The following is a 14,279-nucleotide window of genomic DNA, read 5'->3' as shown; positions in this document are numbered from 1 at the left end:
TTATTGTTGTTGTTGTTTGTGTTGTTGTTTACGTTTCCGTTATCTGCTTGTTCACCTGGAGTCTCGCTGTCTATCACTGTCACATTCACAGTCATTGATTCTTCGTCACATCCCTTCAGGTCTCCACTTCCATCTTCTTTCGCCTGTTCTACATTCTTACTCTCTTCGTTTGGTTCTAGCTTGTCCTTTTTTTCTTCGGCTACCTTTTCCTTTTCCTCAGTCTTCTGCTCTGGGCCTTTCTCTCCATTTACTTCCAAAAAATCTGTCTCTTCTTTTATTCCTGACTCACCTTCTGTTTGCTCCCCCTTTTGCTGGATGCCATCTGATGTGTCATTGGTCTTGGGTCCATGGTTGACGTCTGCTGTAGCTTTGATTTTAGTTGGCTGCTCTGGGACCTTCTCATCAGGGTTTGTGGATTGTGCCAAAGCTACCAATGGGTCACCATAATTTTCATCGGTCCCGTTCTCAGTTCGTTTTTCATTAGCAATGTTAATCTTTTGTGATGTTCTCTCTCTTAGGGCTTGTTCTGTCTTTTTGCTGTTGTCTTGTGGCACTGTTTCCTCTTTAGGAGGCCAGGCAGGTTTAACCACTTTTATCTCTTCCTCTATGCTAAAGCTCTTCCTTGGGGACTCACTTTGTGGGGGCCAAACAACTGAAATCTTACTTGCTGGCTTTTTGACATTATCATATGATATGCTAACTTCCTTGTCTTCTGCTGGGACTAAGTCCTGTTCTTTTAAGACCTGGTGGGATACTTTGGTACCTGATCTTACTGGAGAAGTATTTTTAACATTAGCCTTTTCTGGTGTGGTAATCTGATTTTTTGCACCCCAGAGATCCCGGTGGGGCTTTTCTCCAAATCCCTCATCATAGTTTCCTTTGGACTTGAACAGCTGTTTGTAGTGGGGTTTGCAGTACATTCGTCCATAGAGAGAAGCATAGTTTCCCAAGCTGGTAAAAAAAAATGGTAATCAATAATTGGTATAAAGGGTCCAAATATTTAGGTCCAGATAAAGTTTATATATATGTAAACTCTGACAAGTAAATTACTCTTCAGAGCAAGGTATCTTTAAATAATACTATGACTACCTCATATGTCTTAAGTAATGTTGTCATGACAGTTATTTTCATGCGATGATATTTACATGATCTCTAGATCGGTTGTTTATCTATCTGTCAAGTCACACACAGCTAGGACAGAATAAATGTACTTTAAAATTTAAAGAACTAGGTAGTGATTAGGAATGGGTTCATGTAATAAACATATACTGTAGATATATGGATATATTAGACAACTTTAATAATTTACCTGAGTTGACTGTTGCAATGGGCACACCTGAAGCAGGTTTTATGGAAGTTTTGTTTGTCTGCTATTAGAGACTCCATGGGATACACCCTCTTCCGACATTCCCGACACAGTTCGGACTCTGGCACCCTTATTTTCTGTATGAAAGAAAGTTATAATAAATAGTTAATGACACTTCTCAGAATATTAATATATGAAGTCAAACAAATAGAAGAACTCAGGCATATAACAATGTCAGTTACTCAGGCATATAACAATGTCAATTATCGTGTTAATTGCACACCAGCAAGACATGGGGGGAAAGGTGTGAAAGCACCCAGGTTATTGACATAGTACAAACCTTTAATATTCTATCAAAATTCCTGTAAATTTTGAAAATTTCCCATGAACACATCACTGCTGTTTTAGTAAACATCCTTACACTCGTTAGTGTTTCCATGCGTCATCACTCAGTTTTACCAGTAACGACAGTCTGCTGCTGATGTGAAGTATGCTGGCCTGAGACACTGAATCCCAGGTTCTTGAAGACGTTCTCACTTTCAGCCCATGTTTGCTGGAAGCTCTTCAGAAGTTGTTCTGCTGTGGCTTCAGGTGGCACGTCAAGAACAGGAACTTTTCCTCGCACCACATCTGCATATGTTGGAGGATCACGGCGTAATGTCATGCTCTCAGAATGGGAAGTGCTCTCTGTCCTTGACCCTGTGACTTGGTTCCCAAACTCGTCAATGGAAGAGTAATGCTCTGTCACAGATTTAGCCTCAGAGAAACCTGTAGGCTCATTCAATTCTTTAGGTCTCTCAAGGCACTTTTTCTCCTCTTTGAGATATTGGTGAGCTTGTTCGCCCATTTCAAATACATTCTTTAGGGCCTTGATATCATATGTTGGCGTCTCCTCTACTTGTTTTCTTTGAGGTTCAACTTCGGTATCCTCTGTATCACTCCCTAGTCGTTCGGGAATCATGATAGGATCTTTTCTCATGTACACTTTGGGCTTTGGGGACTCAAATTTATTGACAAGTTTTGATAGGTCAACCTTGGGAAGATCCTCTTTCATCCTCTCATGGACGTCTATAGGGATCACTGTTTCATTGTCTTCTGCATCTGCTCCCAGCCTCTCTGGGATGTCGATGGGATCCCTACGCATGTAGTTACGATTCATCTCTGCCCTCTGAGCCTCCTCAAAAAACTCCCGCTTATCTTTTACAGTCATCATCGAGTCTCCATGGATTTCCATTGATGACTGGAGCATAGATGACTCCATCTGGTGTGAGTCGATAGTGACCTCTTGGTGACTAGAGGTGTGAGTCTCCTCCATGTCACCTTGTACCTTCACCAAATGCTCAGGTATAGGCATAGGAGGCGGGGTTGCACTACAAGATAGTTTTGCAGTTGTGTCTCTTAGTTTGACTAGCTTTTCTGAGCGACTCAGAGTTGGAGAGGGTGTAGCTCGGTTAATACTTGTGGGAACCTCTGACCATCGAGGTGGAGGTGTTGGTGTAGCACCTGATCTATAAGGAGGTGGTGGTGAAGGGGTGACGCGCAGAGGAGAGTCTGTTCTCCGGGCTGTCTCTATGCAAATATATGTGGGGGAAGGTGTTCTCATTCGAAGTTCTGGAGGCACTTTGGAATCTGTGCTTTTCAACTCACCCTGCTCTTGAACAGTCTTTTCCTGTATTTTTCTATGAGTCTCCACTTTAGCTGACCCAATGCTTATTTTAGATATTTTCTGAGTGGTTCCACTGAAAGCTTTCTTCTGTACTGACTCGTTCTCTAAATTATCCTGTGCGGCCAAATTTCTCTCTAAAAAACTAAGTTTTGTTAGAGCAAGGTTCCTCACATACACAATAATCTCCAGAAACTTCTGCTTGTTATATTGTGCACGACTTAATTCTGCTTTTTCCTCAGCTCCCACCAGCCAGTCAGGAATTATATTCAACATTAACCTGAATGATTTGACATTCATTTTCCCAGTTGATTCTTGAATCTCCTTGATGTGACTCAACAGTTGCTGTATCTCTTCACACCTCTGGACATCTGAGGTTTCAGATGAACATTTAAAAAGTGCTTCTGATTTCTCTGTATCTTTAACCTCTAACTGGCTGGAATCTTTCTCCATGGGTTCCTTGACAGCTTCCTCCATGCCTGGTGGCCTTTGTGGGCCCTTAACTTGCTTCTTGATCTGAAACTTTCCCTTTTGTTCAGTAGTCTGCTGATGAACTGTACTCTGAGTAACAACATTAACTTTGTGTACCTGAACATTTTCCTCCTTAGTAGCTTGTTGAGACTGGGTGACTGTCTGTCCTGATTCTTGATGGTGAACCTCCACAGCCTTGGGAGGTAAAGTATAATGCATTTCCACAGATGGTTTGGGTGCCACAGGTGGTGGCTCTTTAAGATCCCTTTTTAACTGCAGTTTGGATTTCTTTAGATGAATCTCCAACTTGGTATCCTTGATTTGTTCAAGTTGCTCTTGCTTCTCCTCTTTGATCTCAGTCTTTTCTGTGGTACCAGTAGAAATTTCACAGCACACTTGGCCTGCACTGACCTGAGACACATTCTCAGCAGCGATTTGCTCTTTCTGCATGGACTCTATTCGTTCATCCTGTTTTTCCTGCTTGGGCACCTTAAATGTTTTAACTTTGAAGCTTGGCGTCACTTTTGGGATCTTTGTAGGATGTGAGGACACCTTCTTCTTCTCGTCGGTTACAGATTCTTCTACTTTTAGAGAAGAAGCAGACTGACCCTGAACAGTTGTTGAGATATGTTGCATAGACTGACCATGGTCAGTAGTTTGCTTGGAGGTGGTAGTGTGAGAACTTGCCTTTACACTTCCAAGATACTCAGTATCTGCTGAGGCAGGCATTGTGAAGCCTGTCTGAATTTTGATTTCAGGTGTAGTCTGGGTGATAGTAGCAGAGACCTGCTTTGTATCTACATGAACACTAGCTGAGTCAATGCCAGCTTTCTTACTGACTTTGGGAAAGGAAGGCTTGCTCATCTGAAAGTTTGCAGGTGGCTGAGTCACTTTTGATGGAATAGGTTTTACAGATTGTCCTTGTAGTGCTGTGATTGGCTTCTTTACAGATTCTGGCTCTTTAGGGATCATGGATGGCTTCTTTTCAACTTCTTTTTCTTTTGCTTGTTCTTGCCGTGTTTCAGCTATAACATGTGACTGCTCAAGATTCTGTGCTGTAGACTCTGATGCAGTCTTTACACCAACGTCAGCTTGAAAAGGTATACTAGTTGCTGGTGAAACTGGAGTGGATCCTGTTTTGGTTTTTTCAGATTCTTCTCTTTCTTTACGATATCTTTCTTCTGCTAGCATGAGTGGTGTCTTGAATTTCCTTGCATAAGGTCTGGACTTTGGCTCAACAGCAGGCTCTGGGGGTGGTGGAAGTTTAATTGGAGGAACAGACACTTTTTTTGGACGAGCTGGCTCCGCAGAATCTGGCTTTTGTACTGGGACTATTGATGGAGCTTCAGTGACTGCTGGAGGTGGCATCTCAGTTGCCTTTACGTTTTCTTCATGTTTTTTCTCCTTTCCTTTGATTTCTTTGACTGTAGTAATGGACGCTGTTGTTTCTTTTTGGTTAGCCACCGATACCTGGGGGGGAACTGGTGGAGGTGGTGCTGGGGGAGTTGGAGAAGGCTGTTTTTTCCATTTAAATTTGGGTGGATCTGGCTGCTTGGGAGGCTCACTCTGAGGTACCTTGAATAGAGGTCGGGCCTTTGGCTTCCCAGTTTTTGGCTGTGTTACAGAAATGAGTTCCTGTTGGGGAGGGGGAGGGGGGAGCAGGTCTTGAGGAGGTGGGGGGAAAAATTCAACGTCTGCTTCAGCAGTAGGTGGAGGGGGTGGTGGGGGAAGGGGAAGATCACTGTCCTGTCTCATGACTAAGGCAGGACGAAGAGTGATGTCAGGCTCTGTCACTGGAGAGGGAGGAGGAGGAAGAGAGAGCTCAGACTCAGAAGGTGGCGGAGGGGAGGTTGGAGGAGGAGGGAAGTGGATTTCTGGCTGGGTCTTCTTTTTGATCATTCCCTTTGGATTGAGGTTTTGGTTCTGACTCTTGAGATTCTTCTCTGTCTTTTGACTCTTAACATTTGACTCTGATTGCACATTTTTGATGTTCTGCTTTTGTGTAATGGTGGTCTCCTGTGTTGTCACCATGGTCTGAACTTGTGTGACTGTCTTAATTTCTTGTGTTTGCTTTGTGGATTTAGCTGTTTGTTTAGCTTCTTTTGTCTCACACTCTCCAGAGGACACAGCAACACTTTCTTTCTTATCACTCACTTGTTTTCCAACATTCTTTTTCGTAATTGTTACATGACTAGGGATGTTTTGCTTCGGTTTGACATGGTGCTCCTTCACATTTACCTTTTGAGAGATTTGGGAGGATTCAGACTGCCCAACCTGAGAGCACTCAACCTGCCCAACTGTCATATGTTTGGTTGTAGAATGTTTGTCTTGAGTGGATGTCAAGCTCTGATCAGATTTGACTGTTTGCTTTTGAGTGCTTGCATGGGATTCCATAGTCTGGGGCATATTTTTTGAAGGTAGTGGATTTGATGCCTTAGAGTCACCTTTGGGTTCAGCAGTGCGTTCCTGGACCTCTTGCTGAGGAGGCACTGGATTGATTATAGGAACTTTACCTCTCCTGGAGGGATTCATTTTTGACTTGTGTGTTGACTGTTCTTTCTTCTTCATAAGACAATGGATGGTTCCCTGAACATCTCCTTTCACCACCTCCTCCTTCTCAATCTTTGTCTGTTCCTGCTCGTAAAGAGACTTAATTGAAGTTTTTATGTCACCCTCTGTGCTTGCTCTCCTCTGCATATGAGGGGATGAGGGTGGTTCCAGAAAGAGCTGAATGGTGCCCTTAACATCACCCTGTTCACTCACTTGATGCTGGAAGACCTTCTTCTCAGTTGAGGCCTCCTGTAAACTTAGCATAGTACTCTGGATGTCACCTTTAACAATTTCCTCTTTCTCTACCTCTTTTACTGCTTGCTTTGCCTCCTCAAGGGATTTCAAAGCTCCCTTGATGTCTCCTGCGATTAAGTCCTCAACAATTACTTCAGTCTTAGAGGTTGCTGATTTCTCAAGGGATTCTAGTGCACCTCGAATGTCCCCTCGAACAATCTCAGGCTTCTCCATCTCTCTGAGTTGGTTCTGGGCCTCTTCTAGAGACTTGAGTGTGGTGTTTATATCACCTTTGACCACCTCCTCTTTATCAACAACCTTGTGCTCGTTTACTGCTTGTGTTAGTGAGTCAAGGGCTGCTCTTAAATCTCCCTTTACAATCTCCTCTTTTTGCAAGCTGTGTAAGGAGAGCACTGGCTCCTTCATGAACACCTGCACAGTGTTGTGAACATCACCAGGAACAATATCGTCCTCGGCCACAGTTCGTCCAATTGCTTGATGATTGTTCCTCAAGATAATTTTTGTATGCTCCACATCTCCTCCAATAATCGTTTCCTTAACTTTTTCATCACAGGTTTCATCTGATCCTATCTGAAGTTGTTTGAGATAATCCAGTGCTCCAGACTCAATACAAGTTGAATAGAAACTGACATTGCCCCTCTCTGTATCGCCAACTTGAATCTTTGCGGATTGGTCTTTAGCATTAGGATTAGACAACAGCATACGCAACGTTCCATGGACATTGCCTCTAACAATATCCTCTTTGACAAGTTTGCTGTCTTCTTCTTTGTTCAGGAGTGAGTATATTGTCATCCTCACATCTCCTTTCTCATCTTCCTGAATTAATATGCCATGTTTTGCGGACCCTTCCTTCTGCAGCAGGTTGTTAATTGCTTCTTGTATGTCTCCTCGGATGATTTCCTCTTTCTCCACATTAACATCTTTTTCTTGACTAAAGAGCTGTTGAACGGTTGTGTTGATATTTCCTCTCTCTTCAGCATCAATGGTGATACCTCTTTCTGTTGTCTCTCGTCTGTTGAGCAGATTCATCATGATGTTGTTTAGGTCTCCTCGAATAACCTCCTCTCTTTGAATCTCTGGAGTCTTTTGATTCAGTAGTTTGTATTTCGCCATCCTGATGTCACCAATCTCATTTGCCTCTATAAGGATACCCTGAGAATCTACCATTTTCTGACTGTAGAGTTCCTCTAATGTTTCTTTGATGCTCTTGCCAATTATCTCTGTCTTCTCGACATTGGTCTCATTAAAGTCAGTCAGTGGTGTGGTTTCAAAAAGCCATGTTGTTGTCTTTACGTCAGCTTTGGGAATTTCCTCACGAGAAACCACAACTTCTGTTCCATCGGTGTCCTTGATATGATCGAGAGGTTCTCTTTCAAAAAGCCACACTGACTGTTTAACATCACCTTTCACCACTTCCTCTCGTGTCACTTTCTCCATGTCTTCATATTCGGAACCCTCTCCACGGATCTTGTCAATCGTACGCGTTTCAAACATCCATGTGGCACTTCTCACATCACCCTTTTGTATCTCACTTACACTGACAGTTCTCACATACTTCTCTGACATCTCATCGCTTTCAAAACGCTGCTTGTTTGTTTTGACATCTCCACCCTGGATGTCTGCAACTGTCTTAATACTGATTTTCAAATCCTCTGCAATTTGATCAAGTGGTTGTGTTTCAAATCTGTATCTGGCAGTGCTGACATCTCCTTTCTGTATATCTTCTTCTGTAACTGCTTTAATGACATAAACCTCATCTGTGTTTCTTATTGAGTCCAGTGGCTTTGTCTCAAACAGCCACCGAGCCCCAATGACATCGCCCCTTAGAATCTCCTCTTTGGTGACTGTAGTAACTTCATGAAAGTGCCCTTCTTTGTCCTGAATAGCATACAGTGGTTGGGTTTCAAACATCATAGTGTAATTTTTGACATCTCCTTTTTCAATCTCTTCTCGCATGATACTTTGAAGTTTGTTGAGATCTGTTATAGAAGAATCTTCCTGGATCTTATCCAGGGAATATGTCTCGAAGATAAAACGGCCTTTGTCAACATTCCCTCCTTGAACATCTGTCACTGTACGCATCATTTTTGATTCTTCAGCATTCTCCTTAATGGTATCAATTGGCTGATTTTCAAACATCCATGTACAATTTACAACATTTCCCTTCTGGATGTCCTCAGCCTGATGAGATTTCAATTTTTGCATAGTCTCCTCAGAACTGGAGGTCATGATGTCTGATGAATGGGTCTCAAATATATATTTCATCCTTGATACATCTCCAGACTCGATATCGATATGTGTGACTCTTTTAAAGTTACTTTGATCCTCACCCCCTTGGATATTTTCCAAGTTTTCTGTCTCAAACAGAAATCGGGCCAGGCGTACATCCCTGCCTTGTATGTCTTCTTGTTTCACAGTACACGTTTTCAAGATAGTCTCAGACTCATCTTTGATGCTGTCTAGTGTCTGGGTCTCAAAGAGCCAGGTGCAGGTTTTTACATCACCTTTCTGGATCTCTGTGTTGTCTTCCGACTTTACCTCTGCTTTCTCATACAGCACATCCATCGGCTGAGTCTCAAACAACCACCTGCATGTCTTCACGTCACCCCTTTGGATCTCAATGGTCTCGTTTTTTTTGTTGTCCTCTTCCTCCATGTTGCTGAAGTATTTGATCCCATCAAGAGGCTGAGTTTCAAACAACCACTTGGCTGTCTTGACATCACCTGATTCAATTTCTTGCTTAGAAATCCCCTTGATTATCTGGAATTTGTTTATACTCTCGTCAAACTGATCAATCGGGCGAGTCTCAAACATCCATTTACAGCTTCGCACGTCACCTTTGACAACTTCTTCTCGTCGTACCGTCTTCACCTCGTGATACTGTCCCGAGCTGTCCTGTATGGCATACAAAGGTGTGGACTCAAAGAGGACTTTGTTTGACTTCACTGATCCACTTGTGACACCTTCCACTGTGATTTTCTGATTATCTGTGCATTTGCTCAGATCCATTGTCTCAAATATCTCCCTGTAGTTGGTGACATCACCTTTGTCCAATTCTTGCAGCTTAACTGTTCGTGTGATCTCTTTTTTTTCCTCTCTTATTTGCTCAAGAGGCTTGCTTTCAAATAACCACTTCTGGTGTCTCACGTCGCCCTTCTCCTCCTCTGAGGCGACAACCTTTTGTAGTTTTCCAACTTCAAGAAGCTCCTTCAGATTCTCCATTGGCACTGTCTCAAACAGATGCCTGGTAGAAGTTACATCACCCCCCATGATGTCCTCAGGTTCAGATGGCCTAGCATTGGTATTATCTTTTAGTTTATCCATAGGCTGTGTCTCAAATGTCATACAGTGTCTTCGAACATCTGCTCCTAGGATTTCCTCCTTCTGACCTTTAGTGCTCTCCCATTCTTCATCTTTGATTTGATCGAGAGTCTTAGTCTCAAAAAGCCATCTTCCCCGATTTACTCCACCTTGATAGTTCTCTTCCATGGAGACCCCACAGATTAGTTTAACTTTAGCTGGGTCTTTATTAATCAAATCTAGGGGTTGGGTTTCAAAAAGCCAGCGTGATGTCTTCACATCACCTTTCTCAGTCTCCTCACGTCGAACGGTTGTAATCTGCAGCATCTCGCCAGAATCTCCCCGAATGACACACATAGGTTGTGTCTCAAACATTCTGGTTGTAGTTTTGACATCACCTTTAACCTCTTCAAGTTCTGACTTCAGCTGGAGGAAGTGTAATTCATCAATGGTCTCAGTGTGGCCAAGGGAATCCAGATGCTGAGTTTCAAACAAGTATCTGGCTGTTTTTACATCTCCCCCTGCAATGTCTTTCGTACACACCACTTGCTCATTTTGCTCATCCTCTTGGTAAATCCTATTTAGGGAGTCCAGTGGTTGTGTCTCAAAAAGCCAGGTTGCAGTTTGGACATCTCCTCTTGCTAGATCTGTTAGCTTTCCACTCTGTTCTACTGAGTCTGGTGTTTCTGTACCAAGAGTATCAATCGGTTGTGTTTCAAACATCCACGTTGTGTATTTAACATCTTTCCCAGCAATGATCTCCTGTTGGGCAATGTTCCTGCTTTCATCCTCCTCCGGCGTATCGTCCTTGATGGCATCTAGTGGTTTGTTCTCGAACATCCATCGCATAGACTGAACCTCACCTTTCAAAATCTCGTCCCATTCGAGAAACTCTCTTTCTGGGCTCATACTCTTCCCAGGGCTGCCGCCGCTACTCTCAAACACGGATCTCACTTGGTGCACATCACCACTCACTTCCTCATCACTGTCCATGTGAGAGTGCTCCATTTCAGTGATGAAGTCCCGTTCTAGGTTTTTGCGTACTTCTGGATGGATGTGCTTATAAAGTCGTTTCAGCTCATAGAGGTTCCTCTGCTTGGAGTACTGCTCTTTGCTGACAGGGCATTTGTAGGCAAGATGTTGATCTGCAGGCTGGGGAGAGGGACACAGCTCTGGGACTTCTGTAGGGGCTTGAAGAACGTGGGTGGTGGGCATTGGTGGGGGATATGGCTCCGTAGTTTCAAAATGAGCACAGGCAGACGCTGACGTAGAAGAGGTCTCCTTCACAGTTTTGGAAATAGACTCATAACTGCCTCCTGTTGCAGCCTTTGATGACACATTAGCTGGTGCCCATTGAAACTGATTGTAATCAAGATCAATCTTTGTGGTTAAAAGGAAAGAAAGCACATTGATTCAGTCAACATATTGCCACGGAACCTGAATTCTGTCTGCAAAGCTCTTCTGTTACTGTTAGAATCTGTTTCGTTGTGTACCTGTCATTTCAAAACCTGCATGAAGGATACCATGTTTTTTGTGTGTCAAAGTTCTAACTGTTAAAAAGACTGAGAACACAATATTAACTTTTTTCTACTATACAGATATAATATGGCTACCGATAACAGCAAACATCCCATGAAATGAATGACATGGTTGTACAGTGTGTTTTGATTGTTGTATTGAATGTGTTTCACAGTAAACCTTTATTACCTTTATGTGCTTGTTTGGAGTGGCTTCTTCTATGTTTTTCTCATGTTGCTGTTTCAGTGCTTGGGTGGAAACTTTAGGCAGCTCCTGACCTCCAATCACCACCACTGAGGGAAAAGGTTGGAGAGGAAACAGCAAAATAAGAGTCTATCACTGGGTGAGAAGGTTACTGGTACTGGTTATGCCAGTACTCTGGAAGCAAAGAGAACCAGGTGGAGTTTAGTCCTGGATTCAACCTACCTTTATCATCAAAATGGCTCCCAAAGCTAGATGCTACATTTTGTTGAATACTCTGAGCTTGTGACACCTGCAATAACAGAAAGTAAAACACAAATCCATAATAAATAGTAAAATTATGAAACAGACAGAAATAACATGTAAAATTGTACCAACTGAAACAGAATTGTACCAACTGAAACAACTTTATTGAATTCTTGTGTCAGTACCTGTACGTCATGACTCTCTCTTACACTGCTTTTCACACTCACTTCAGATGAACTCACTACCTCCTGTTAACAAAATTAACAATTGCTATAACACAAATTCATTCACAACACGCAAACACCACAAAATGCTGAAAATGTAAGCTGTCTGATTTATTTTTGCTTTCACTCCGGGAGGCGGAGTGTATTCTAACCCTAAAGACATCTTCTGAATCTGACGTTTCACTTCCATCAGTAAGTGAGGTTCTCCTGCTATCTATTTCCATATTGACATGTGTGTGTGTGTTACCTGTCTCTGCTGGTAGTGGTACTGTGTGGTGGTGCTTTGAGAGGAGGAAGAAGAGCTGACTTTCTGACTCTCAAACTGTTTCTTCACACTGGCCAGACCACCAGGTAAAGAGCATGCTTCAGAGTCCTCCATGACCTGCACACACACACACACACACACACACACACACACACACACACACATGCGCGCACACACACACACATACATAATCACTGAGATTGTGTTGCTTAGTTTGTCTTATAATATACATCTCTTTGATGAAAATCAATATAAGTGTGTTTTCTCTCTCTCTCTCTCTCTCTCTCTCTTTCTCTCTCTCTCTCTCTCTCTCTCTCTCTCAGATTATCACACAGTGATTAATATTAAACAGGAAGTGGGAGAGTAACTTGGGAAAGCGGACACCTCTCACTCGTCTTCCCTCAGCTGAAGTGGATAGTAAACTGATAGCTTGGTGTGTGCATGTGTGTGTGTGTGTACGTGCTCACCACACTAGCAGGGCTTCTCTCTTCCTTACTGATAGCTGCCTGGTACAATGCCAGTCGTTGTTTGAGAGGGACGGTCTCAGGGTCACCTTCAGCGTATGTGTCTCCTAGAACAAGTGTGCTGCCTACAGATGCAGAGAGTGCAGAGACAGAATGTGTTGTTTTCTGCCATGACATTACCATCACCATATTCTAAATCTGGTTGAATAAACAATATTTGGAGACATCAAAATATTTGGTGTGAATGGCGCTCAAAGTCTGATGCTCAGTATTTTATTATTATTATTATATTATTATTATGCATCTAACTGTTAATATTGTCCAAAGCAATGATGATGATTTCTGCTTAAGCTCTTCAATCCCCCATGATACACTCATCCATAATTTTATAAAGACACACAGACACACACACACACACACACACACACAGACAGACACACACACACACACACACACACACACACACACACACACACACACACACACACACACACACACACACACACACACACACAGTCTGCTTTTTAGCAGGTCCACTGATAAATAATACCTCTTCCTTGAATACAGTGCAGTATTTTAAAAACAGTATATTCAGACAGCTATCTTGACAGCATGGATTACGTGTGACAACTGACGCTTTCTTCCTCTGTCTCCATGTCTCTATAGTTAGATGTTGTAGCTTAGTGAAGAATGTGGTATGCTGCTATGAAATACATGGGTCAGATCCATCAATAACTTCACCACATCAGGGTTAATGCTGTCATCTGTCACCCATCACCTTAAGGGTCGGAGTTCAAATTTATTGTGATGCTGACACAACCTAATGCTCTGTTTTAACACCTGTCACACATTCTTAATGTTCTTGAACATAAACTTCTCTTTACAGGTCTACCACGATCAACATTCACCATCGGTATATGTCAGGTAAGTACATTCTGTAATTTGAAAATGTTTACTATGTTTAAATCCACGGTAATCCAACAGCACCCTGAGATGTCTGCAGATTCCTACCACATTCTCTAAGCGAGACACATCTCTCTTCTGTAAAAGATATCTGAATGGTGTTGTAAGTTTCTGGAGCTAGAGAGGGGGTACTAAGCTCGGGTTTTATTTGGTCAGTGTCTGGTGGGGTCTTTAGAAAGTATGTTATAGTGGGACGGATGTGGCGTGTGGCAAAGCGGAGGAGATGCATTTAGGCCCCTCGTTGTCGCTGTGTCATAAACCCACACGCTTCTCTTACATCAGCTCGGTACTGCAACGACGCCATGTGATGAAGCCATGCTCCCATGGTCATTAATATCAGCAGGACAGCTATTTAGAGCACGTCAGTGTAAAGCTATCCAGAAAGAGGGTGATAAAGGGAGAGAGAGAGAGAAAGAGAGAGGGAGAGACAGGCAGAGGGAGAGAGGGAGACATGAGGTCTAGAATAAGCAGGGTTTTGGTAGCAGCTGGTCAGTAATCCTACACCTGAGCCACGGAAGACACGCAACACTGTTCAAACAGAGAGGTGGAGGAGTGGAGGGCCTGTGCACTCCTTTATTATTCTAGCAAGAGAGATGCTTCAGCAGGTCGTCAGACAGGCCTTCACATGCCACAGCAGGAAACGCAACATTCTGGAAGTGGCAGCAGCATGGCACACGCACGACACACGTATGGCGCACGCACGCACGCACGGCACACGCGCATGGCACCGCTGCAGAGCAGTCTGGGAGTGACGTGAACGCCTGCCCAGTGTCACATTTCACTGAGAGAGACAGAGAGGGAGAGAAAGAGAGAGAGAGATAGAGAGGGAGATGAAGAGGGAGAGAGAGAGGGA

General features: G+C 43.1%; 1 protein-coding gene across 2 annotated transcripts in view; it reads right to left on the bottom strand.

Moving 5' to 3' along the window:
- Positions 1 to 813: 813 nt before the first annotated feature.
- The window catches only part of xirp2a (xin actin binding repeat containing 2a), a 23,080-nt gene continuing 9,614 nt past the window's right edge, over positions 814 to 14,279 (bottom strand). For both annotated transcript variants that reach the window (XM_077015618.1, XM_077015619.1), the window contains 8 exons: positions 12,467 to 12,588; positions 11,982 to 12,116; positions 11,696 to 11,758; positions 11,490 to 11,556; positions 11,253 to 11,356; positions 1,766 to 10,925; positions 1,310 to 1,443; positions 814 to 951 (listed from right to left, as the gene is read on the bottom strand). In XM_077015618.1, the coding sequence (XP_076871733.1) occupies positions 1,349 to 1,443; positions 1,766 to 10,925; positions 11,253 to 11,356; positions 11,490 to 11,556; positions 11,696 to 11,758; positions 11,982 to 12,116; positions 12,467 to 12,588 (9,746 nt within the window). In that variant the 3' untranslated portion in view covers positions 814 to 951; positions 1,310 to 1,348. The remainder of the gene's footprint in view (positions 952 to 1,309; positions 1,444 to 1,765; positions 10,926 to 11,252; positions 11,357 to 11,489; positions 11,557 to 11,695; positions 11,759 to 11,981; positions 12,117 to 12,466; positions 12,589 to 14,279) is intronic.

The sequence above is a fragment of the Brachyhypopomus gauderio genome, chromosome 8 (assembly GCF_052324685.1).
Source record: "Brachyhypopomus gauderio isolate BG-103 chromosome 8, BGAUD_0.2, whole genome shotgun sequence".
In the NCBI taxonomy this organism is placed as follows: domain Eukaryota; kingdom Metazoa; phylum Chordata; class Actinopteri; order Gymnotiformes; family Hypopomidae; genus Brachyhypopomus; species Brachyhypopomus gauderio.
This window is presented reverse-complemented; position numbering and strand designations above follow the sequence as displayed.